General features: G+C 44.9%; 1 protein-coding gene across 6 annotated transcripts in view; it reads left to right on the forward strand.

The window, feature by feature from the left end:
- The window catches only part of CHRDL1 (chordin like 1), a 161,395-nt gene that overhangs the window by 126,856 nt on the left and 7,565 nt on the right, over positions 1 to 26,974 (forward strand). For 5 of the 6 annotated variants that reach the window (XM_084638923.1, XM_084638920.1, XM_084638922.1 and 2 more), the window contains exons 5-8: positions 17,688 to 17,833; positions 19,154 to 19,247; positions 22,760 to 22,827; positions 25,418 to 25,592. In XM_084638923.1, the coding sequence (XP_084495049.1) occupies positions 17,688 to 17,833; positions 19,154 to 19,247; positions 22,760 to 22,827; positions 25,418 to 25,592 (483 nt within the window). The remainder of the gene's footprint in view (positions 1 to 17,687; positions 17,834 to 19,153; positions 19,248 to 22,759; positions 22,828 to 25,417; positions 25,593 to 26,974) is intronic. The other variant, XM_084638924.1, reaches the window with a different exon arrangement.

Below are 26,974 nucleotides of genomic sequence, written 5' to 3' on the forward strand. Positions count from 1 at the left end.
AGCAGCCTGTTTCTTTCTGTGTGTTTTCAGGTTCTTGTGTGCTATTTTTTTTAATTCTAAGAAATAAAGTAGTGTTACACTGCAAACTTCCAGGCTGAATATTTGACGTTTTTATGTAACTTATGTGTGTATGCTGTGAACTTAATAGTACCAAGGGCTATAAGTAGGAGGAAAGAGATGAAATTAAGCAAAGGAAGTTTTAGAGAGAGAAAAATCAATTTGCTCTGTTACCCTATGTGAAAATCCCCCACAGGTCTCCCATCACAAATGTTATTTGAACCTAAACTGTATAAATCATTAGAAGATATGTTTCATTAGCACAACATAGTTGGTCTTCTCCAGCTCTGGCCCCTATGATCCCATGGAGGGTGAAGCAGGATTTAGTTCTGATGCTAACTGACTATAAAACATGTGTGACAAGGTAGATGAGGTGATATCTTTTATTGGTAAGAGAGACAAGCTTTCAAGCCACACAGAGCTCTTCTTTGGGTCTGGGAAAGGAACTCTGAGGGCTTGTCAAAACAACCTTGTCGCTAAAAGTCAGCGTGTGTAAATGCTCTTTGTCATCACTTTTGCCGTGAGCGGCATTAGCTTTGTCGGCAGGAGAGCACTCCTGCCGACAAAGCCGTGTTCACACAGCCACGTGTGTCGGCAAAACTTTTGTCTTTTGCCGGGGGAGGTGGGGGTGGAGGGTGAGCTTTTTTAAAGTACCTGTGAAAGACAAAAGTTTTGTCTTCAACTTCACAGTCTATGTAGACAAACCATGAGCTAAATGCACGCGGGAATAGATTGTTTAGCATAAGTTGTTAGCACATATTCTAAGGGACCAATCAAGGGAGAGAGGACCGCTGCAGTCAGATAAAACTTGAGCATCCCTTATCCTTTATGACATCGTGGTGTGAACACATTTGCTCTCTCACTAGCCCATGAGGTTAGCCTCAGTCTTGTCTAATAAAATAGTGCTCAGGAGAGAATCATGTACTGAAAGATGATGGTGCTTTTTTCTATTTTTGGGGCTCAATTCAGTCATCCAGACCCAATGCTGTATTAGTTGCAGGATTGGAAGGTGCACCAGCTGAGTGAGCGGTGGTGGTGAGAAGCACTGTGCCATTGTTAGAGAGGAGCACAGAAGACCCCCTCCTTGGGCACTGAAGGGGTTGTTCGGCGGCAGCCTTAACACACATGCAGAAAAGGCATGGCTTGCATTGTCCCTAGCACCAGCTCCTCTCCATGCAGAGGGATAAGGACATAGCCATGCATGCCGGGGTGGCCAGAATGTGGCCCTATTTTTCCCCTCCCACAAACACCTTTAAGCAGGAGTAGAAGTGATGGTGATAGTCCTAGAGAATCAGCAAATGCAGCTGAGTGAATGCAGAGTCCTGAGTGCTTAGAAAGTCTGTGTCATTTCTCTGAGCCAAGTTCTACAATCTGTCATCATAATCATCATGGTAAATCCCAAAGGACAAGGCCTCATTGCAGACTGGTCCTTAAGGTGCTCTGGCTTGATATTCAGTTTGTCTATCACTAGCTACAGTATCTTGATTGTGCCACCAAAGCTTTTGGAGACCATGTGACTGCTGGTTGTGTAACACCATTCCTGGTATGTATGCTTCAGAATTTGTTGGATTTCCATTCTAACAACATGTCCAGGCGTAATAAGCCACCAAACCAAACCAGGGCTGATGGAAGCCATTGCTGGGTTCAGCTTTGAATAGCCTCATTTCTGATCTTGTCTTGCCACTTAATATGGAGCAACTAACAAAGACAAAAAGAACCAAAAATGTCAATGCGGTGTTCTTCAGCCTTCCTAAATGCCCATGTTTCAGTGCCATACAATAGCATTAGTATAATGGTGTTTTGCTAGAACCACAGCTTTGTGACAAGCTTGAGGACATGATGTCCCCAAAACATGGCAGTAGTTGTTGCTATACAAGTATCCACATCTTTCGCGCATCCTCCGGCACTTCCTATGATGCTGCCCAAATATTGACAGCTGCCACCTGCTTGATGTCCCATCTGGGCAGATTAATATTGAGCTGGTTGTAATCTGGAATTGGAGGCTACTTGATGGTAACGGCCCGGGCCTTCGTTTTATCCCGGATTAATAACCAGACCAATGTGTGCTGCTTCTTGCCCCACCAGATTGGCCATCAGGTGCAGCAATTCACCAAACTGCACTAACAAGACAATGTCATTGGCATATTTGAGATCTCAGAGCAGAATGGTGTCCTCTCAATGCCTCTGACAGCTTATCAACCAATCAATGACAATATTGAACAACCCTGGGGACACAAAGCAGCGGAGTCCTGTGGAGACAGAAAAATACAACGTATATCTGCCATTGACTCGAACACAGCTTTCCATTCCATTATAGAGCTCTTCTGTCAATGACACTATCTTCCCAGGGACGCCCGGTTGCCTCATCAGATCAAAATGGCTTGATGCACTGAATCACGGACCTGATGGAAGGCTATAATAAGTGCCTCACACGGCTTATTAAATTCAGCCTCTTCTCCAAAAGCCGTCTCAAAGTAAAGAGCGGGTGGTCAACAGTGAAATGATCAGGTCTAAAGCTGCATTGAATATCCTGGCCTTTTCCATGAAGGGCATCATGGATTCTAGACATTAACAGGGAAGCAAAGACTTTCCAAGGGACTGACAACCATGTAACACTATAGTTGCCACCTTCAGCTTTATCTCCGGTTTTGAACAGAGGCAGAATGACTCCTTTCTTCCAGTCATCAGGGATAATATTAGTTTGCCAGCTGTTCTGGAGGAACCTATGCAGCCATGGTACAACAATACTCTCACCTGTCTCCAGAAACTCAGGGGTGATGTTACAAACCCCTGGCGCCTTCCCAGGCTTGAGCTTCTGGACTGAGATCTGGACCCCATCTTGGGTGAAGGAAGACAGCTCTACAAATGGAAGTGAGATTGCAGATGCCAGACAATTGAGCAGAGTCTTCTACAACCTATACTCAGGCTTAAGAGTGTTGTCAGTGTGAGAACTGCAGCAGCTGGCCCTAAAAGTAGTGCCTGTAAAAATAGAGGGTACAGGGTGTATATACTTAAGGGCATTTTCATCCCTGATCTGGTGCAGGTGCCAGAGCAAGGACAGAGAGAAGGTGGCAGCTTGTGCCTCCCCTATCAGGGGCTAGTTCAGCACCTGGAGCAGGCTAAGGCAGCCCTCAGCGCAGCCTAACAATGGCCCCTACAAGACTTCACCAGGGTGCAGAATCATCATGGCACAGCTCTGCCTTGGCTATGTCCCCTCCTGACCCACCCTCTCCGGTCAGCACCCACCACCAAAGACCTTATGCACCCAGGGACTGCTGCAGAGGTGAGGTGCTGCTGGCAGAAATGGCTCTGTGCCCCAATATGATACCCTGGGTATTCCCAGGATGATGGAGAGCTTATAACTGCTATATAGCCACTTTGCACCAGCCCTGCAGATATAAAGAGCCCAGAAGACAATGATGAGTTGAATTGGGTCCCTAAGTACAAATTCTGCTCTTAGACACATTTTTGCAACCCTACTGCTTTCATTGTTCCTTGTTGTCAGTGGGGCTGCTAGGGGAGAGATGAAAGCAGAATTTAACACTCTCTGTTGTAGTAAAATGCCTTGATATATACACACAAACTATTATTATTTATTTGCTCTATTTCCCATATAAATATGTGAGGGGTTTTTTTTAAAACAAAAAGCATAAGATGTTTTTTAAAATAGAATTTTAGGTTGAACAAACAGCCCCCAGGGCTAGGAGGGGCAACAATATATTTATAGTCTCTAGTATAAATAAAGCCAGAACTGATCCACTCCTGGTTAGAGTCTCATCTCAGGAAAGAAGGCAATAATCACTCCAGATTTACACCTATATAACAGATCAAAATCAGGTCCACCTTGTCAATCAACTCTTGTAGCAAGTCCCATCAATCTCTTGCTATCCTCATTTCTTTAAATCTCCTGCAGCTGTGTTTTGGATTTGTACAGATCAAACTTTCAGCACTTATTTATTCTTCCATTACAAATGTGTCAGATATTGAATAGGCTGTTTCTGATCCATGGTTATCATATTTTATTGGCTCATGGACAGTATGGGGTAGAGTCTGAAATTGGAGAGTTTCTGATTGGAGTCTAGCTTTTAATATCCTTCATTTGGAATAACACTAGTATTGAGATTAAGACTCCTCCTGGCATAGGGCCCTATCCCAGGTCTGATCAAGCTGCTTGCAGCACAGACTCTAAGGGTGCAGGGGGGAAAGAGCTGTATGCCACCTTTTGGGCACTCTGATTCTTTGGCTGAATGGTGGCTAATTCAGGCCATAGTGTAAGTTAGAGCAGCCTCAGACCTGCCTGACCCTACACATGGCTGTCCAGGTCCCCCAGGGGCTATTCCATCAGCTGGAAATAGCAAGAGTAAGAGCCAAACATCCTTTCCTCCAGGCGCATGCCCTATTTTGAGACTGAAGGGGGTTGGCACAGGGTCACTAGGCCAGCTATCTGCAGAGGGAATTTTAAACTGGTCAGGTCCATTGGCTTTATGGCCCCTTTCCCAGGGGCTGACCTCTCAAAAGATACTACACACTGTTGGATCAGAGAGATTCTGCTCACACAGATTTAAAATTTCAGACCCAGCTGCCTGTGTGAGGGAGGTTCTCTTCCTGTCCAGTCATACTCCTGGCTGCATTAGGCACGGTTGGGATTCACAACCTGACAATTTCCAAGCATTGTGGTTCTCTTCCAGTTAATGTCACCCAAAGTTGATCTACCTGTGCGCCTCTTGATGAAACATCTCGGTTTACAAAGCTATGGCAAATAATATGGCATTGGGTCTTGTTATGATACCAATTTGGACTGTCCTGATATCTGTACAGAAGCAGCAGGTGGGGTCACCAGCTAGGCAAGGCCTCAGAGAGGGCTTGCTGCAGCTGGTCATCAAATAAATAAAACGATGTAGCATGCAGTGAGCGGCAAAGCTCCTAGAGAGTACAAGAAGGGTTGTAAGTACAAGAGCATGCCAGAGAACTGCTTTTATGCAACAGATGCCCTTGAATTAAAGCAGAAATGAATTGTTTCCCTGGGTCAGAGAGTTCTGAAACATTTGCAGATTTCCTTGGTCTTTATATGCATAACCGCTATGGTTGATTCTGAAAATATGTTTTAAAAAACCCTGCCTGGATTCAAATTCAGGATCAGTCATCTCTCAAGTCCTAAAAGGCCAGAGAGGCTATACACAAACAGTTCCCAGTATGGTAAATTTCTAGAGTATTAAACTTCATTATTAATTTCATGTAATTTAGTACTTGATTGGATTTTTTAAGGCTGGTTCATAAAACAGACAAACTGCAAAAAGTAAGTCAGGCAGAGTGTCTAGTGCTTCTGATGTTAAGAGCCCATCCCTGTCAGCAAGTGTCACTAGGAGACTTTGAATGTTGTAGTTTAAAATAGTTTCTAACCTGGCAAACCAAGAGACTAGGAGTTTTAAAAATGATCTTTCACAGATGTTCTGGTACTAACAATCGTAAGAGTGTAATGGAAAGTGCAAGCAAAACTAGCTGGAGCATTGTTTAAAAGACAGTATCTCAGTAGATATGCAAGAGAAGGTGGGTAGAGCCCAACCAGGATGTGCCAGCAGAAGTTCCCTTTCACTTGAACCATGAACTCCGTTTACAGATCTTGCTAGTGCAAGTTACAGGATCTCCAGCTCAGAAAGTTTCTCTTGTACAGCAAAGACCCTACACATCCTTTACACCCATTAACTGCAGTAGATTGTATTATATCAAAACACAAAGAAAGAAGGATTTTGAGTAAGTGGATTTAAAATGGTTCATAACAGTAAATCGCTCAGATAACTAGTTTTCTTGTAGTGATACATAAGGTTGGACTTGCAGCAGCAAAGACTAAACCACTGATTAATTCAGCATGACGGAACTGATCTTTTATTTGGACTGTTCTGCCAATCTGTGAGCTAGTGTTATCAGACCATTCCATACCCAATTGTTTGTTAACGTTCTTACATGTACGTCTTACGTCTGTCCAGAAAGACCCAACGGGGAAGCTTTACTAATTGTGATAAAGCCTGTGGGCCTGGATCCTGCAGCCCTTACTCATGAGTGGTCCTACTGCAGAGCTCCCAAAAGGAGCCATCCTATTATCGGCCAGTTTCTGCCATGGAAAAAACTCTACAGAAGTTAAGGCTGTTTCAAGCAGCAATAATTCCCAATGGGATTTCTTGGTAAAAATCCACAAGCTGTGCAAGGAGCATGCTGCAGATAACTACCAGCCCACTGCCCCACACCTAAGTAACCAGAGAGCACCCCAAGCAGTGTCTTCTACATTAGTGGTTTTCAAACTTTTTTTCTGGTGACCCAGTGTGAGGGCTGAGGGCTGGGGCCAGGAATGAGGGGTTCAGGGTGTGGGAGGGGACTCTTTGTTGGGGTGCAGGAGGGGGTCAGGGCTCTGGGCTGCGGGTACAGGTTCTGGGGTGGGGCCAGGGTTGAAGGGTTTGGGGTGAAGGAAGGGGCTCAGGGTTGCGGTGCAGGGTTACCTCAGGCAGCTCCCGGTCAGGGGTGTGGCGGGGGTGCTAAGGCAGGTTTTCTGCCTGTTCTGGCACTGCGGACCTCACGGCACCCTGGAAGCGGCCAGTAGCAGGCCTGGCTCCTAGGCAGAGGTACGCAAGCAGCTCCGTGTAGCTCTCGTCTGCAGGCACCACACCACAGCTCCCATTGGCCAGTTTCTGGCCAATGGGAGTGCGGAGCTGGTGCTCAGGATGGGGGCAGCATGCGGAGCCTCCTAGCCGCCCTGCCTAGGAGCCAGTCCTGCTGCTGGAGGCTTCCAGGGCACAGCGTGGTATCAGAACAGGTAGGGACTAGCCTGCCTTGGCCGGACAGCACCGCTGACAGGACTTTTAATGGCCCGGTCAGCAGTACTGACCAGAGCTGCCACAACCCAGTGCCTTCCATTCCGCAACCCAGGACTGGGTTGCAGCCCAGTTTGAAAACCATTGTTCTACATGATCCCAGGAAGAAGCAGTCATAATGCACTGTCCCCTTTCCTTTCACAGAGTGGGAGCTCCACCTTTCTTAAGTTCCCTTTGCTTGTATAAGTGGAAGGGAGGAGACAACCCTTTGTATTTGTTTTTCACCTTTGGATTCATATGACACTGTGAAAACCTATCAGGTTGAACGGTCACACCTCATGATGTTGGATTTGAATTGTGTGCACTTCCCTAATACAGATCAGTGGTTTCATCCCTTTAAATGGATTTTAACAAAACATATTGTAGTTATGATAAGAATCTAGGGTGAAATGTTGGCCCCATTGAAGTTGAAGGGAGTTTTGCTTGACTTCAGTGGGCCAGGATTTCATGCCCAGTATATATGGCATGTTGGTATCTAGATTAGTACTGACTGAAAGTCAAAGTTTGCAGAAGAAGAACATTGATATTTGTGAATTCATTTATTTTAGTGGAAGTCTTAATTTTCTCCTTTAAAAAAAAAAAAGAATATTTGAAGCCAACAGAACATTTTGATATGGCAGCACACTCTGTCGCCTATCTCTAAACCTATAGTCCTATAGGTAGGTGCAGCCTTTAAATCAGTTTTCAAGGTAAATTTATTTCCAAATTAAGATATTAAGCCTGGTCACACATCTTATCCTCTTAGCATTATCTAACACTAACACAATTACCAACAGATAAATATTGGTAATCTTGCTAATTAAGAGCCGGATCCTGATACCACTGAAGTCACAGGCAAAACCATGCATTGCACATTCACTTCAGTAATGCAGGACTGGACCCTTAGAGGATGGCTGTCAACCCTGGGAACAAAGACACTTCCTTTCCATTGATGCTATAAAAACACTTTACCCTCCATGCTTCACTTCCCCTGCCCTGATACTATGGGAGCTGACAAAGGAGGATTCAGAATGAACCCATTTCATTAAGAGGATTTACATAGATGATTTACCTGGTACTTTCCATAAGCAGCTAATTACTACAACAATATCCAACACCATTAAATGCCATGCAAAGCTGTGAGAGCAATCCTTATTAGGAAACAGAGTTCACAGATATGGGCTATATGCAGTACTATATATCTGCGGCTAATTAATCTAATCCAATTCTCACACATCTCTACTGAGGTATGGAACAACACATGCTGATATCGACATTCATGCCAAGTTCTTCCAAAATACAAACTGGCACTTACTAAAATTAGCCATAATCACTCCACATTCTGCAGGAGAATAGGATATCAGGAAGGAATCTGAAGCCCTCTAATTAGGCACACAGAAAAAAATACGAAGGCACGTTTTACTATCCAAAAGGCAATCCCACACGAGGAAAGAGGGAGAGAGAAATTGCACCAGACTGAAGTTATGTATAGACATACAGTATAAACAAAGCCTCCTTACAATTTTAGACAGATGCTGTTTTTGTAGAGGAACATACACTCTCATGCAGTCTCAAACATTCAATTTTATGTCTTTTGTTGCAGTCGTAGCAATGTAGGCCCCGATACTGCAACTCCTCATTCCCAACCTTAATCTCAAGCATCTAACTAGTCCCATTGAAGTCACTAGGACTACTCATGCTAAGAGATAAGCACGTGCATGATCAGAGCCATAGACATACGGTCATATTCTCCCTTCTATGGTCAGCACAAGACTTATGAACCACTTAAGCCCTCAAAGCAGGGGAGGACTTCAACCTATGTCATAAATCCTAACAGGCTTTCATAGGCACACAAAGGAGAGTGTGTTATGGCTTCTCCGTTATAGGCCTAACTTCTTTGGTTGATCTAAGGAGAAATACAGGTGTGTGAAATGATCTACTGAAGGAACTGGGATGTATGGCTGAGCAGTATATCGGATAGCACCATTTGGAGAAGAGAATATTCATGCACTTGCAGTTGTACCAGAGAGTTGGACAAGGCACAGGCTCTAGACTATGTAAAGATCTTCCTGCGGCAAATAATTCAGTTCCCAACTGAAGTACTATTAAGACCTGGATACCAAGATACCACTATGCCCATGCTGGTTTTGTGCTGAGCGGAGAGGCCCATCCCATGTAGTCACTAAATGTGTTCCTGATGATCTCATTCAGTTTCTTGTCCTCTTTGCTTCAGCTCTAATAGACAGAAGAGAGTATCATGCGGTGCAGTATGGAATTAACAGAAGTCTTAATTCTGAGTCGAGAACAGAGATCAGAGGAAGCAAGTTGGAGTTGCAGAGGGGTCCATCATTTCATCACTTCACAGCCTTCCCTTCTGTCCCCACCCTGCCTTGCCCTTCCATACTTTGTGCATCAGTCAGAGACATCTACTCATTTTAATTAGCCTGGAAACCGCATTGACTGTGGACTGGTTTTCAGATGAAAGCCAAGCCCATGGTGTTGGAAAAACGTGGTCCGGATTGAGATTAGATACCGTGTTAGCTTCCTGTTTGAATGCTGGGTCCCTCTCTCCTCTGACCTCCCTACTTTCCTCCAGATACAAAGGCAGCTACTGTTGCTTCTCAGGCCTTGTCTACACGGGCAAGTTCCTGCGCAGTAAAGCAGCTATTTGCACTGTAACTCCGGAGGTGCACACGCTGCCAAGCCACTTTGTGCGCAGAAACTGTGCTGTTGCAGAGCTGTAAAAAAACCCACACCGACAAGAGGCGTACGGCTTTCTGCGCCGGGTCTACAGTGCTGCGGTGCCAGTGTAGACACCCTGGTCGATTACAGCGCTGCAGCTGGCCTCCGGGAGGTGTCCCACAATGCCTGTTCTCGCCTCTCTGGTCATCGGTTTGACCTCTACTGCCCTGCCCTCAGGTGACCAACGGTCATCCCCACCCCATACGTTCCTTGGGAATTTTGAAAGTCCCCTTCCTGTTTGCTCAGTGACGCGTGCAGTGGTCTCAGCACATCTTTCCAGGTGGTCATGCCTGCTCCACGGACCAGGCGATCCCCTGCTTGGAGCAATGCCGAGCTGCTGGACCTCATCAGCATTTGGGGAGAGGAGGCTGTGCAGCCCCAGCTGCGCTCCAGCCGTAGGAACTCTGTTACCTATGGACAGATTTCAGGATGCATGACAGAAAGGGGCCATGACTGGGACACACTGCAGTGCAGGGTCAAAGTGAAGGAGCTATGGAACGCCTTCCACAAGGCTGCTGTTCCGGTGTTGCGCCCACGAGCTGCCACTTCTACCAAGAGCTGGACATGATACTCGGGGCCAACCCCACCTCCACTGTGAATGCCACTGTGGATACTTCAGTGGTCGCGTGCCAGTCGAGAGTGAACCGAGCCAGGAGGAAATCTTGGACGAGGATGTGGAGGGGGAGGGGGACCTAGAGGCAGAGGACGACTCGGAGGTCAGAGATGCATGCAGCCAGGAGCTCTTCTCTACCCCAGAGGAGGCTAGCCAGTCACAGCTGTCAGAGCTTGGTGAAGCGCAAACAGGAGAGGAGGCCCCTGGTAAGTGGCTTTGATTTTGGGAATCTCTGAAGCAAGTTTTTGGGGGCAGGAGCGTTTCAGAAAGCAGGCTTGTGTCTGCCTAGTCTGAGCGGTGGAACAGGGTGTTGCTTGACTCCCTCACTTCATGGGAATCTGCCTCAGATCTCCTTGAAACATTCATGGAGATATTGGACAATCTGCTGCCGCAGGTTCTTTGGCAGAGCTGCTTTGTTTCTTGCCCCATTAAAGGTAACTTTCCCATGCCACTCTACCGACACTGCAGGGGAGAGAGGGGATGGACCATTGCTGCACACAAGTGAGCCGCATAAGGGCCAGGGCAGAAGCCGCAGTCTTGGAGAAGATCCTCCCTTGATTCCCTGCTCATCCTCCACATCAAGAGATCTTCCATAATGAACAGAGCCAGTGGAAAATGTGGGGACAGTAATGATTATAAAGCCTACCCTACAGTGCTGGGTCTCCCTAAGAGCTACGTGTCCAGTGTACAGTATGGTCCTGAAACACTGATTTCCCCTGCTCCTGTGGTTACTCACCATTTTGGGGGTCTTGCTCATGTGTGCTAGCCTGGGGTCAGCCAGTTAGTGACAGGTATGTGAACAGCTGCTGGGTTTTAAATCACTTAATCAGTGGTCTGTGTGTTGCACACAATACTGCTTCTGTAAAATGTTGCATTTTGGCTTCACAGATATGACCTTGGGAGCCCAGCCTCCCTCTTTGTTATCGTTGGCTGAATGGCTGCACAGAATTAGAAAGCAGCCACAAAGAACTAAAGAGGACTTTCTGTGTGATGTCATGATGCACTCCGCAGCCGAAAAATAAGAATTGAAAGAGTGGCAGAACAGTGAGAAGAGGGACTGAAAGGAGAACATGGCGCGCCAGAACGAAGCCACGGAGTGGCTGTTAAACATTTCGGAGCACCAAGCAGACACGCTCCAGGCACTAGTAGTACTGCAAACCGAAAAGCTCCATGCCCACCCTCCCCTGCATCCGCTGTCGCAAAACTCTTTCCCATGCGCCTCCCCACACATCACCAATGCACTCTTATCAACCTCCTGGCTCCAGTCTGTACCTGCTGCATTCCACTCCTGCCCTGTCACAGTCTAGCCCTGCGGACTCCCAGGACCCACTGCACTCAACACCCATCCCTCTGCAGTTTAGCCTTGCTGAAGTACAGTACCTGCTGCACCGTACTCCAAAGGACAAGGTTGCATATGATCCCTGGACATACACAAATCTTTAACCATCCCGGGACCCCATCTCCTCCTGGGACCCTCCCTTCCCCCATCCCCTACAGTGCTGCTGTGTTTTTTTGTCTCTCTCCTCCAGTTGTTGTTTTTTAATAAAAGAATTGTTTTGGTTTGAAAGCAATCTTTATTCCATTAATTGAAAGCAAAGACAGCCCTGCAAAGCAACAGGCGATTTTCTTAAACCTTCATAGTGCATCATCTGCACCAATCACCTGCTAGCATTACAAGCACTGCACTCCCCAAGCATAGCAACAAATACTAGTGGTTTTCAGCTTCAAATTGCTGCCTCAAGGCATCCCTGATCCTTATGGCCCCCTGCTGCGCCCTCTAATAGCCCTGGTCTCTGACTGTTCAAATTCAGCCTCCAGGCACTGAGCCTCAGTGGTCCAGCCCTGAGTGAAGCTTTCCCCCTTCCCTTCACAAATATTATGGATCATACAGCACACGGCTATAAGCATAGGAATATTCTCATTGGCCAAGTCCAGCCTCCCATATAGGCAGCGCCAGCAGGCCTTTAAACATCCAAAAGCACACTCAGTCATTCTGCACTTGCTCAGCCTGTTGTTGAACCGCTCCTTGCTGCTGTCAAGGTGCCCCGTGTATGGCTTCTTAAGCCACGGCATTAAGGGGTAGGCGGGGTCTCCCAGGATCACAATGGGCACTTCCCCTACAGTGATCTTCTGGTCTAGGAAGAAAGTCCTTGCTTGCAGCTTCCTGAACAGGCCAGTGTTCCAAAAGATGTGTGCATCATGCACCATTAACATAGCCTATGTTAATGTCCGTGAAATGCCCACAGTGATCCACAAGCGTCTGGAGAACCATAGAGAAATACCCCTTCCAATTAATGTACTCGGTGGCTGGGTGGTCTGGTGCTAGAATTGGAATATGCATGCCATCTATCGCCCCTCCGCAATTAGGGAAGCCCATTTGTGCAAAGCCATCCACAATGTCACACACGTTATCCGGAGTCACGGGCTTTTCGAGTAGGATGTGATTAATGGCCCTGCACATTTCTGTCAACACATGTCCAATGGTCGACTTTCCCCCTCTGAACTGGTTAGCAACCGATCAGTAGCAGTAGCTTCCACAGTGCAATTGCCACATGCTTCTCCAATGACAGGGCCACTCTCAGTCTCGTGTCCTTGGACTACAGGGCTGGGGCGAGCTCGTCACATAGTCCCAGAATGTGGCCTTCCTCATCCCAAAGTTCTGCAGCCACTACTCATCATCCCAGACATGCACCACGATGTGATCCCACACTCAGTGCTTGTTTCCCAAGCCCAAAAGCAGCATTCCACTGTGGTCAGCACCTCCGTGAATGCCACAAACAATCTCGTGTCATAGCTACTACACATGACGAGATCAATGTCGAGCTCCTCTTGCCTTTGTAGTTTAAGGAATAACTCCACTGCCAGTCGTGACATGTTAGTGAGAGTGAGCAGCATATTGGTCAGCAGTGCGGGATCCATTCCTGCAGACTGAAGAGGCAGAGTGCGCAATACACAAACTGTTGAAAGATGGCGCCAAATGCAGACAGAAGTACAGGGATTGCTGGGATGCGAAGCAATGCATCACGGGGCATTGGGACAGGACCCAGGATGCCCTGCGACCCCCTCTGCCTTCCCACAACTCTTAGTGTCAGAAGAGGAAGAGATGCTCTGTGGGATGGCTGCCCAGAGTGCTCTGAATACCGCTGCAAGTGCCGCAAGTGTGAAGACGCGATTGCGCAGGCAGCCGACAGTGTGAACGCACAACAGCGGTTTCCCTTCAGCGCTCTCTGAGCGGTGCTGTAACTGTCGGCGATGTAACTCTGCCAGTGTAGACATACCCTCAGTCTGCACTTGGGTCTCTAGACTCACTAGTGAGGCAATGCAATTTTCAGGTTTGTCAGTTGCAGAGTGATTTCCTCCACCTGCTGATGTCCTGAGATTCTGCAGGGTCTCCACAATAGTTGTATAGACCTGCATGTAAGAGACAATCTTCTTTCAGAAGAAGAAACTACCTTACAAAGAAAGTCATCCCTTCCACCTCCTAAAAAAAACATAATTAGGGACCATAATTCAATGTTTTGAGGGTTGATGGTGATTTTATTTAGCAATCTTACTTACTGGATATAAGTTGTCTGAAGTAAAATTTATTCACTACATCCAACACTCTTTTTCACTCTGAAAATGTCACAGGGATCTCGTGCATGCATTGTTTTTTGCAAACTGCAGACTATGGGCGGGTGCCTAGAAACAACTTCCCAAATGGACACAGCAATGTGCTGCAGAGGCAACATGAACACATGGCTTGTATCTTGATTGGGGCCAGCTCTTGCAAATTCTGTTGATGTTACAAGTGCATGGAGTGCTACATGCCAGGGCTGTTGTATAGCCATGAAAGCTGCTCAGGTCAGAAGCATGTGGGCCATTCATTCCCCACGGAAAACTGCGTATACTACTAATATGTGGATCTATCCCTCAGAAGGCTTTAGCTACATTTTCATGCTCACCATGAGGTCAATTGCAGAGGGCCCCTGGAGCTATTGCTGCATAACTTTTCAGAAGAGGCAAAGTCCCCAGTAGCCTTCTTCTGCACTGCAGTCCTGCTGGCTGTGCTTTGTCTGGTGTCTACGTACCATGAGACAACACCGAATTTTGGCTTGAGTGATTATTCTTAAGAATTTCAAGGATTGTGTCTAATTAGAGAGAACTACTCCAGAATACACATTAACAAATTAACAAAGTGCCACAATCAAAGTGCCACATCTCCTGGATCAACATGGGTTTTGTCATACCTGTGTGTTATTTACAATGTAAGATGTAACTCTGTATGAAAGTTTCAAATATAAACAATTTTAAAGGTACAGTGGACTGTACAATAATAGGCTTCCCCCATTCTACATTTTTCCTTAGGTTTGACACCCACTTTTCAGTGACATCTCTCCTATATCTCAGAGGGTTCCTTCTGCCAGAGGCATATATAGTCCTCTAAAGGAGGCCACTAGCCATTATCATCTACCTTTCAAACTTTAAGGTTTTAGTTGTTTCTTGCCTTCCTTACAGTACCTTAGCAAGCTAGTGATGGAGAATTCAGATCCTGTTTTCCATTTATTTATTTATTTATTAAGCAGGGTCCCACTGTCTATGTTCTGGACATGTACAGAACCTGGTGATTTTCTACACTTGCAGTTCTCTTTCTTCTGGTAGGAAACTGAGTTTTATTTCTTGGCTCCAGATATTGTAAATGCTCCTACACTGGCCCAAGATGGTACAAGTAGCTGGAAGCAACAGCATCTCCCAGAGTAGAAATAGAAGCCAGTGCTAATCAGCATCCACCAAGACAGTACTTCTAGCAGCAGCAGGTTTTGGAAGAGACTCTTCTGTTTCAGAATTACAATCAAGAGACTGATTTACCTTTTGTGTCTGAAGTATATTAATAATAGGTACCAAATATGGACAAATGAAAATTCTGCTCCTGAAGTGTTGAATATTGCTGACCAAGAGGAGTTTCCACCTAACCATATATGTCATCCATCATAAAGCGTGTCAAGGACATAAAACTTGAGTATGTTGAAAGATCAGTAAAGAGAAAGATTGGAGGTTTGCATGGGATTTAGTATCCATGCTTCAGCCATGCAGTTCCCTTTTGCTTTTACATTATCACAGGGGGCCATTTATGGAGCTGAAATAAATGCAAGCTGTGGCCTTTCACAGAGTGGAAATGCAAATAGTGAACACATCTCCTAAAAAGATACTCAGTGTACATGAAGTACAAAGGGTCATTTAAGAGCACTAAATCCTCTAGTGCTTTGTCTTACATAGCTTCTCCTCCTCCATTTCCCTTTGTCATAGCAGTAGGTCCTGCACTAACACACCAGACCTTAAAATGTTGAGGTTTGTACACACAGTACATTCCTATTTGACATTTACTAATTTCCCCCCCATGTTGAAAAGATTATTAATATGCAATGGTGCCAGCATACCAAAACAAACTCTTTTATGGAGGACTCTCAATATCAGAGTTTAAATCCAATGCCTGTCGTCTAAAAACTCTCACTCCTTTGGTTGAGTGCTCAGCTAAAAAAAACTACATTCTTTGATGACATACTAATTTTGGAAAGGTTTTTATATGAAATGATCTGGCAGATATTAAAATGCTACAGCAAAACATGATGTTGCAGCTCAGGTTTCCTCTTATGTGAAACCCCAAACCCACCAAGTGAAACGTCAGCTGCATTCCTTGAAATCTGAAGTGATTCTCTGGCTCCAGAGAACAATCGCTGCACTGTTATTTCTAAGGAGCTCCTGCTTAAAAATGCCTGTGCCCATTTCTGGATTCTAGAGTGACAAATGTAAATAGATAGTGTCAGAGTCACAGCCCCACTCCACTCAGGCAGCACAGAGCGAGCAGAAACTGCCCACAGCTCTCTAAATGAGGATTCCTCTGAGATCAGGGAGTCCCATCAGGAATACATCAATCATAGCCTGTAGCCCTGACCATGGCACACTCCAGATATTCGCAAGCTGGAGGACAACCCCTTTGGGAATTTTGTCAACAGGCATTAGTTAGAGCAGCCCCTAATCTGTTTTCACTAGAGCTGAGGTTGGGGTGGGGTTGGCACAGAAGCCAGGCCATAGAAGAAAACTTGGCCAATAACTCTGCTGAGCTGAGGCAGCAGGGCCCAGAACTGGGTCATGGCTGCCAAGTTCTCGGCAGCTCTGTATGTGATGTTCTATGCAAATATAATGAGCTAATTTGAATATCAGAAAATAAGTTGCATGCAACCAAACATCAGCTTTAACAAAACTGTGCGCATTTAGTTCAGATGAAATGCGTCACTTTGACAGCCGTGGCCAATGCTAGGGGAAAAGTTAAGCATGGAAGCCACTGGAAACAGAGCCTTCCAAGGTACAACTATGTTTGGGCATATTTGCTGGTAGCAGAGTTCTACCATGACTTCATTGCATAGGGTAGACAACATGATTTTGCCTAACAGCGCATTAGAGCGGTGTTATTCCCTCATGTAGAGGCAAACAGGTAAAGGTAAGCTATCGCACAGGTTGCTAACATAGTTATTTATACTTCCTTGCTAATGTGGATTCGTATGCTAAGCTTGTAAGCTCTTCGGGGCAGGGTCTGTCTCTTTGTTCTGGGCTTGTACAGAACCTAGCACAGTGGGGTGCTGGTCCATCCCTGGGGCTCCTGGGCACGACCACAATGCAAATAATATTGGTTCTCCCGAAAGGAGAAACCAGAACTGGGTGATTTTTTTGTTCAAAACATGTTTTCACCAATATATACACACACACAGATTTGGATTGATTGAAACATATCACAAGGTGTTTTGAAATTTCCTTCAATTTTATTGTTAAAAACTATTAAAAATCCTCAAAATTGAAATAAAAAGTTTCATTTTAGGTAAAATGAAACATTTCATTTGACTTGAAATGAACATACCCCCTCCTCCTCCCCCCACTTGTCCTCTAAGTTTTCTTTTGGGTCAACTTGAAGATACTTTTTTTTTTTTTAAATTGCCAGTGAACCGAAGAATTAAATATTTAGCCAGCTCTAGAAAAACCTTACATACAACATAACCCGTGCTAAGTCAGTTTCTAACCGTGGCCACCCATCCCACTAGTGGGCAAACGCTACAGTGCGATTAGCAAAGCCGTGACACACCTCCTTCGATGCTGCTAGTGTATTTTGACTATAGGTCTGCAAAGATTAATAGGGACAGAGACAGCTTTTTTTTAAAATATGGTTCTAAAGTTAAAAAAATAAAATAGCTGTTTAATATTGCTGTAATGAGTAGTTTTGTACCATGACTAAATTTGCCCACTTTCAATAAAGTCATAAACAAGCTTCTGTTCCAAAAATTCAGTGTTTCTTTTATTTATTAATGCAATTTAGCCCCCCAAAGTCCCCAGTTGTCAACACCCATTATTGAGCAACTTGTGAATTTTTTTTAATAAAATGTTTTTTTTCTCATTTGTTCCAGAGGATTCACTTTTCTCCATAAGCAGTAAAATCACTGGGAAATCCTGCGAATACAATGGCACTGCCTACCAGCACGGGGAAATGTTTGTGGCAGAAGGGCTTTTTCAGAATAGGCAACCCAACCAGTGTGCTCAGTGCAGCTGCTCAGTAAGTAATAATTTCATTGAGCCCTGCTGTATGCTTTGCTAGATCCTCTTTGCTAGGAGACCAGCCTATTGAAACTTAACTAATGTACAGTACTACCTGGGCAGTGGAGGCTGAAAGTCAGGAGAAAAAGTGACATATAAAAGCATATTCAGAGCCGGTATGCAGCCCCAGGTAAATGCCATTCTGCCTCCTACTCCAAACACAAACAAAATCTACCCTGTTGTGAACACTCTGTACATGAGCCCACACTCCACACACTTAAAGTAGTTAGGTGGCAGGTAGAATATTGCTACTTGGAGTATATATAGTTTTATGTCAACGAGACTATGGACAGTTCAACACTGGCTCTCTAAAAGAGGCCAGAATTATTCTGAATTCAGTAAAGATTCCTACAAGTGGGAACTGGATGGCTCATGGGACTGACAATGGGGCATAGAACTTTAACCCACTCGGTCATCAATTCTAATTGCAGTGACCAATAGTTGTCACCCTCTGGTGGCTGTTCAGAGCCACTCTGAACTGAAATAGGTTCAGTCTACCCACCTCTTCCTGGACAAACATTGGCCATATTTGGACCTTCATTTGATCAAGTCACCAGCAAATTTAGTATTAAGGAACCATCTCGGTAGCCATCTGGCTCAACAGGTCAACCAGTGACTGGACTTGGAGATTACGCTACTGGGTCACTGCTAAATGCAGTCCCTCCAGGTCAAGGCTGAAACTCATTGGTGGGGCAGTGAGTGGGGAGCTTGCACTGTGGCAATGCCCATGTTGTACCTCTCCTGTGGATTGAGTCTCCTGGTATGTTAGGTACATTTCCTGAGCACTATATTCTGTACAATGTTTTGTAAATATTTTGTGTTTTTAGAAAGACAATTAAGGAATACTCTTCAGTGCAATATTCTGTTTCTAGATGCTAGAGTGGCACGTATGTAAATGTACAGAGCCAGATTCAAATCTGTATAAGGGCTTGTCTTCACTACTTGGGGTACATCGACCTAAATTACACTACTCCAGCTACATGAATAATAAGTCGACGTAGCTTAGGTCAACTTACTGTGGTGTCTACACGCCGCTGCATCAATGGGAGGTGCTCTCCCGTCAACTTCACCTCTCAAAGAAGAAGAAGGTGAGTACTGGAGTCGACAGGCAAGAGCTCTGCTGTTGATTTAGCGGGTCTTCACTAGACTAAATCGACACCCGCTGCATCAATCAGCATTTATCTCCCTGGTAGTGAAGATAAGCCCCAAATGTAAATGCATAGTACCATATGAATCAATGCAGAAACCATTTCTTAATTGTCCTTGTTTTTAATGGCAGGAAGGGAACGTGTATTGTGGCCTGAAGACTTGCCCTAAATTAACATGCTCTTTCCCAGTTTCTGTTCCGGAGTCCTGCTGCCCAGTTTGCAGAGGTAAAATCTGCTATGTAAGCAAAAGGATACTGTCTGCAAGCATGCCACATTCACCCATTGCAGAGGGAGTTTGGACATTAAACATTGTATTTCAGCAGATGTATCATTTTTTGTTTTCCTAAATTGAAACAAGCAATTAATACAGCAGAAGCAATGTTACGATAATGAGTTGAAACATTAAAATATCTGCCACCTCTCTGGTAGATGAGCTTTGGAATATGAATATGTATATATCCTGCAAGTGCCCAGACTTGCTCTCATCATAAAAAGGAACAGATAACTCAGTTCTTAGGATACAATCGATTCCCCCAAGTGCCAATCTACATTCAGGTATCTCTGGTATTTTATTAGCAAGTCTATCTTAGATCCCAAAGCAGCCCTCACATACACACAGGGAACTTAATTCTAGAGAAGGTCAAAACCCTAAATCTGGGCCTCTACATTTTGCAGGTGAGGCCTTCTTTATAATTGTATCTTACCTATATGTTTATATTGGGGCTTCTGTGTCACCCTCCACTGGAATATGGACCAGATTTTTAAAGGTACATCGCTGCCTAAAGATGCAAATAATCACTTAGGCACCTAGGCACTTCTGAAAATCCCACTAACTCCTATTGAAATCAATGGGAGTTAGGCACTTAGAAAATCCCATTAAGTGCCTATCTGTGTTCTTAGGAGTCTACATATCTAACTATCTGACCCTTAGAGCTCAGTAATGTTACTTGGAAAATTAAGGAGCATTTACATTATTTGTAGTTCATTTGTGCCTACAGTACTAGACACTGCACCAACGTATAGGGAGGGACAGATACTGCCCTAAGGAGCTTACAATCTATACAGCCAAGAAGAGGGGGAGGGGAAACTGAGGCACAGACTGGTGAACACAGCAAGTCAGCCAGAGACAAATGAGGCACAGAACCCAGGTTTCCAGAGTTCCAGTCCAGTCCCCTACCCAGTAGCCCATGCTGCTGCTTCTTATGTTTTTAGCCACTAAACGTAGAAACATTTTATTAGGCACCTTGGATTTGAAGCTTTCTTCACTCAGACGGGCAAAGGTGATGGTCTTTGTCTCATGGCAGGCGATCTAACAAATTACCATTTAACGTTCAATATGTTGAGTGTGCAATAAAATAAACATTAGCTAATCATCTGGTTCCTGGTCTCTGTTCCCTGATAGCTATTTTTAGTTGCCCGGGCTGGTAGCACATAATTTTACTTTATATGGTGACTTGGATTTGGAACAGACCCATTATAATTACAAAAATCAAACTGAGTTTCAAAGCACAAAGCATCGTGCCTTAGTTACACAGTGCACTAAGATTACACTGGAAAAGTCAGCCATTGAAAACAGAAGAGGACAGTCACTTAAGAGAAAAAAAGTGAATCAGAAGCAGGAAATTCAGGGCCAGATGTGGGAGGCATTAGGCAAGACAGGTATTGTGGTAAAGGAGATTCAGAGCCTGCAATGGCCTTTGAAAAGACTCTCCACATTTGCATAGTGGTTTTTAAAATGCTTCATTATTTATAAAACTTTCTTGAAAGTAACGTTTCCTTTCTAACTAACCTTGTCCTTTTCAATCTGACACATGCTGATTTATCCTTCCCCTGCAATTCTATGAAGCACAAGTCTGAGCAATTTGTTTGCATGAAGATATATGAGCACAGCCTCAGGGAGAAGGATCTGTTAGTTAATTTCTACTCCCTTTAAGGACAAAGAATATTAGTAACTTATTAACAGAACACTTAAAAGCCCCCTGCATTTTCAAATTAGTCCTTTTTATACTGACTAGACATGGCTTCAAGCCATAAAGTCCAGCTGATTTGGGGGCACATGCTGCTACCATTGACTTCTGTGGTGCAAATTTGGGGCCAATATAAAGCTTACATTACATAACACATATAATAAAAGACAGATCTAAACACCAAAGTTTGGGGGTGTTCAATTCCAAATTTATCTCCATAGCCGATAACCCTCCTGCCCCATTCCTGTAAGTCATCCTTACATGTTTTTAAACAATTAAATACCAGTCTAAGCATTAAATACCACATCCTCCGCTCAAATATAACAGATTCCATTCCCTCATTGTGTTCCCCCTCGGTACCAGTGATCAGCGCACACTGGCTTGTAGAAGTTTACATTTCTAAAGCTGTCTTTACAAAGACTTTAATGGAAGCTGAGATTTTTCGTTTACGTTTCTAAATTCCCCCAGATCATGGTGTTGGGTTTTGAGGGGCCAAAGCCTTGCTCTGAAGTTCCTCTAGTTGCTTCTCTAAAGCATTTTAATTCCTCCTACATCACAATGCACAAATGGCAAGTGCCTCAGCCAGGGGTGCCAGAACAGGGAGGGCCAGGGGACCATGGCCCCATCACTTTTAAAAGCGGGAGGGCTATGCCTTCCCATTTTGACCTGCCTTAAGGGTGAGCAATGGGAGGGAAGGGGCGGAGATGAGCAAGCAGCAGGGGGGGCCTCCGGGGGAAGAGGCAGAGCAGGGGGGTTGGGCCAAGGTTTGGGTGCTGGTGCCCCCACCCCACTTCTAGGGAGTTTCCAGAGCTCCTGGCCTCAGACAATATCTCTGATTCCACAAACATTCTTCTAACACACAAGTCAACATTTCCTTCTTGTGTTTACTTCTGTGTTATGAGCATCCTAAATGATATGAGCCCTATCCTGGGGAAGAGGGCTACCTACCTGTACTCCTTCTCCTGGCTGTTTGTATACGGCAGTGGTTTTCAATTTCTTTTCATTTGTGGGCCTCTAAAAATCTTCAAATGGGGTTGTGGACCCCTTTGGAAATCTTAAGCAGTCTGCGGACCCCCAGGTGTCCACAGACAACAGGTTGAAAACCACTGGTCTATGTCAAAAGCAGAGCTGTACAGTTCATGATTGTTGGCTGCAGGTACAGGAATCTGCTGGCTGACATTAGAGCCAGTCCTTCTCATATAGCCAGATATATGTTACCTCACCTGGCTCCCTCCTGTCTGTGTGTCCAGGGAGTAATGCATTAAAAGTGGCTGTTGCATCTATTTTTAAAATAATTTCAGTGGCAGAGTGTTGGATGTTTTTTAAAAGAACCTTATCGGTTCAGAATAATATTTGGGAAATACGCCAAGTTACCAAATTTTGTGAACTCGATAGTAAGCAAAAAGGGGAAAAAACCCTTAAGGACAAAGCAACACAAAAATGTACTTTGTTCTTTATATGATAAGTGTAGTTTAGTATTGACTGAGGCTAATACTTCATAGCAGACTAGGAAAATGTCACATAGATTGTAAGCTCTTTGTACTCGGGGACTGTATTTTTGTTCCATGATGGATTCTTTGCCCAGGATGGGAGCTTCTGTGATACAAATAATCAATATGTTTTGTAGAAGTAATGGTGTCTTAGTACAATGTGACCTCACTACAGCTCTGCCTCAGTCTTTGGTCTCATTCAGCTGAGAAGAATTCTCATAGGCATGTCTAAGGCATTGCACAATTACTCCCATAACTGATGGTTTTATCTCACATACAGGAGATGGAGAATTATCATGGGAACATTCTGATGGGGATATCTTCCGGCAGCCGGCCAACAGAGAAGCCGTAAGTGTGCCCTGTGTAATGAGAAAACCCATTTTCCTACTGAGCCAGTCACACACAAGTAAAAGGGACGATTACTCTAACTCTTCACCAGTTCTGCCTTGGCACGGGAATACCAGGCAGAAAAATTCATACTAGTGACAATACCTTTTTCCATTGAATCTTCCTCTGTTTGCCTTTAGCTCTTTGTACCCAGCTGAAAATCTTTGATGATCTTGAAGAAATGACAGACAAAAATTCTCTTGTGATAGATTAGGGCCTGGCCGGGAGAGGGGCTCCAAACATGGTGTCCCCCTAGACAAACTTGCATAGTATGTTCTGAAACCAATAAAGTACACTTCACGTGTCAGGTCTCATGAGCTAAAAGGTGCTGCTCGGGAGCCAAGGGCACTACAGAGTGAGCAATTAGAGTTCATGCGGGCAGAATGGGCATGTCTCTTACAAAAGGATACTTTGGTACCTAGGAAACTGAAAACAATTTGTCATGCCTGTTCTTTCCATAATCCCTCTTTCCCACTTTGCTATCCTGTCTCCTCCTCTTTCACTATTATATGATTTTTCCTTCTAAAATCATTTGTGGTTCATGCACTGTTGAGATGGCAGCCCGTGATCAGAAGATGTCTAACATCTCCCACAATTAATGGATTGTTAGAAAAAAATCCAGTGTCCTTTGTTAAAAAAAAAAGCTAGCACCAGAGGAAGGGGCAACATTGTTTATTTTCTGTGGTTCACAGTGTATTTTGTTGCCAGACAAAAATTCTATATCCATTTCTGTGGCCCCTGACTCAGCAACAGCCTGTAGAGCAGTAAGAATGTTGGAAAATTCATCATTGCTAATACCAAGTAAATACTTAGCAATATATAAGCCATATTTCATATGCTGTAGCTGTTTGGATACTGTTATATCTGCCAGTATTCAATAGTTACAACAGCAGAACAAAACGCCACATTATAAGAAGATACACCCAACGAATGGGTGTGACTCTTCATTGCTCTGCACCTTGTTTAGTCAGGTACTTTGCACTGCTACACAGGGGTGAAAGTAACTTAAAAGGACTTACCGGTACACTGGAGTCCTGAGCTGGGGGCGTAGCCTCAACTGGAAGAGGAGTGGCCTCAACCAGAAAAGGCGAGGCCTTTAAAGATTTAAAGGGCCCCCAGGCCCTTTAAATCACCCCCAGAGCTCCCAGCTGTAGAGGGAGCCGGTGCAGAGGGAGCTGGGAGCCCCAGGGGCTACTGCAGTGGATCTCCGGGCCCTTTAAATTGCTGCCCGAGCCCAGCTGCCGGAGCCCCAGGGTAGCGGCGACAGGGCTCGGGCAGTGCTTTAAAGGGCCCAGGGCTCCTGCCACTGCGGGGAGCCCCAGCCTTTTAAATTGCCAGCCTGGGGAAGCTGGTCTGGTCCGGCATGGTGTACCGGCTCTTACCGGTACACCGGACTGGCTTACTTTCACCTCTGCTGCTACAGAATGAGTGCAGATTGCTACCCAACAAGAACGGTAGCATATTGCAGCCACCTTGTAAATAACCACCGCAGGTGCAAGGCAAAGGAGACTCTAGCCCTGTGTGTGCATCGCCACTAGGACACACATGGATGACCCAGGCTGTCTCTGGATCTTGTTAGAGATTTTACTTATTCTCTTGCACTTTACTGAACGAACATGTGCAGCTAAGGCCTGATCCAAAGCCAATGGAATGACCCCCACTGACTCCTGCAGACTTTGGATCAGATACTTGTGCATACCATACCTGAATAAATGGTTTGTCTGCCATGTGAACACTGCTTTTCAACAGTAGTAACACACTTATTTACTAGTTATCATGCCTGAGGGGTACGAATTCACTCCAGGGGCTAGATCAATCTATGATGCAGCTTTATTGCCTCCAGGGTGAAGATTAACCATCAATAATTCAGTCTGGCAGCGTTGATTTTTATAACACAATTTGGAGAGAGTACCTGGCATTTTTAAGCATTTGGAGCACAAAATAAATACATGCCTTGTAAGAGTACTATTTTAACAAACAATCTTCAGTCATGCTTTTGGGTATTTTTGGAAAAAATCCCCCAACATTACCATGGTGCTTTGTTTTGAAAAACAGAGTCACTGCACAGGGCTATTTTCACCTACAAATCTGTCAAGGCTTCCCAGCTGATGGACTTAGAGATAGATTCTGACAAGGTGCTGCTCATCTGGAGCAACAGTGATTGCATCTGGCCTTACGCGTGTCTGTGGCTCTGGCATCTACAGTGAAATGAGAAGCAGGAAGGCAGGCAGCATCTGATCATTTTACGTATTGACTATACTTGGTCCATATTCAGGGATGCTGTAAAAAGCAGTTTGGATGCAGAAGGCTAGAACTCCTGGGGTCAAATACCTGCAGTTTAACACAGGTTAATCTCAAGCACCTGCATGAGTCTCTCTCCATCAAGGAAGAAGCGAATCTTGAGATTTAGCACCTCACTGACATCAGTGGCAAAACTCACATTGACTGCACAGGGAGCCTTAATACAGACAGTTTACACACAAAGTTCAGCTCTCCAATTGCTTTACTTGAATGAAATATTTACATTCCTGTTCCTTCTGTCTCCACACAGAGGCATTCATATCATCGCTCCCATTATGACCTGTCACCCAGCTCCACTAGACAGGTGGTCAATATTCCACGATTTTCCAGTGGCAGGAGTAACCGTGGAGTCCTACCTGACCCCCAGCAAGCCTCAGGAACTATAGTACAGATCGTCATCAACAACAAGCATAAGCACGGACGAGGTAAAGAGAAGTCCTTTTAGCAATACCACTCTGAGTTGGGTCTCAGCCATTTATAGCTCTCAAAGAATTTTTAGTATATAAAGGGGGAGACCCTTTGCAAACGATTGAACCTTGCAAGTCAAAAAGTAAAAGTACAGTAAGACAGCAAAGATATAACATTAGGAGAGTTATCTTGGCTGGGGGCAATTGTGTCTGAGCCTATAGTGGCTGCTGCATTTGCCCATGCATAGGCAACGCATGGGCACTACCATATTGCTTTCTAAAGAACTTCGAGAATCTATATGACATGAAATTATTGTGGCAAATTGCCAGTACAATTATGATGGGTCCCACACTTCCTCTTCTTGGGGAGGAGTTCAGGGTGCAGTTTCCTGCCCCTGAACTAGGATATTTACTGTCCCACTAGTAACCCAGAGAAAGGTAGTGGAGAGGGAGGGACCCAGACCCACCCTCTACTCCAGGTTCCAGCCCAGGGGCCCTAGGGATAGTGGTAAACCACTTGAACTAGTGCTTCCTTCCCCTGGGCTACTTCCCTCTCCTGCTCTTCAGCTTGTGGGGCTTCCTGCCCTCTCTCTCTGCACAAGCCGGGTGTCTCTTTACCTAGGGTCTTGGTCTTCTAGCCAGCCACAGCACTTCTCCAAACTCTCCTCTACTTCAACTCCTCCAAACCTCTCTGCTCCAACTCCTTCCCCTGGCTGATTGAAGCAGGAGGTTTTTATCTGGTGACTAACTTCAGGTGCTCTAATTGGCTTCAGGTGTTTTTAATTAATCTATAGAAACCTTTCTTCCCTCTATAGGGAATAAGGCTTCTCCTCATCCTGGGACTTACATCTCTCTCCTATATCACTCTCCTGCTGCCTTCTGGCCATGCTGTATCACACTATATAAAGACCACTTTATTCTGTTGGGACTAGGAAGGTGAGCAGCTGACACAACTGTCAGTGCCTTTGGATCTGCTGCTAAATTCACACACTGATTGGTCTAGCATCCAGAGAATGGAAAAATCTACTTTTGGTTATTTTCTTCATGCTTTCTCCTATTTGATAACCTGTGTGAATGCAAGTGGTACGTGTTTAAGCTATCTCAGAAATCTCAGGTGACAAACCCCTACTAGGTTACCAGTAGACTCACTACTGCCAAGACTTACTGAGCCATCTCCTTGGTAGAAAGTATCCCACCTATGAGCGATGAGGAGCTTCCCCCTTTACATCTGTGTTGAACAAAGCTGTTACCTAGTGTTCGGGCCAGCAGTTCCACCACCCCCCATTTAACTTTTATTCTGTTTTTCAGAGATCAATACAATACTTCATATCAAAGATATATGTAAAACAAAGCACTGAGAGCTAGAGGCATTCCAGTAACATAACATAATATCTCTCTAA

The sequence above is a fragment of the Lepidochelys olivacea genome, assembly GCF_965140295.1.
Source record: "Lepidochelys olivacea isolate rLepOli2 genome assembly, chromosome: 9".
Taxonomy (NCBI): domain Eukaryota; kingdom Metazoa; phylum Chordata; order Testudines; family Cheloniidae; genus Lepidochelys; species Lepidochelys olivacea.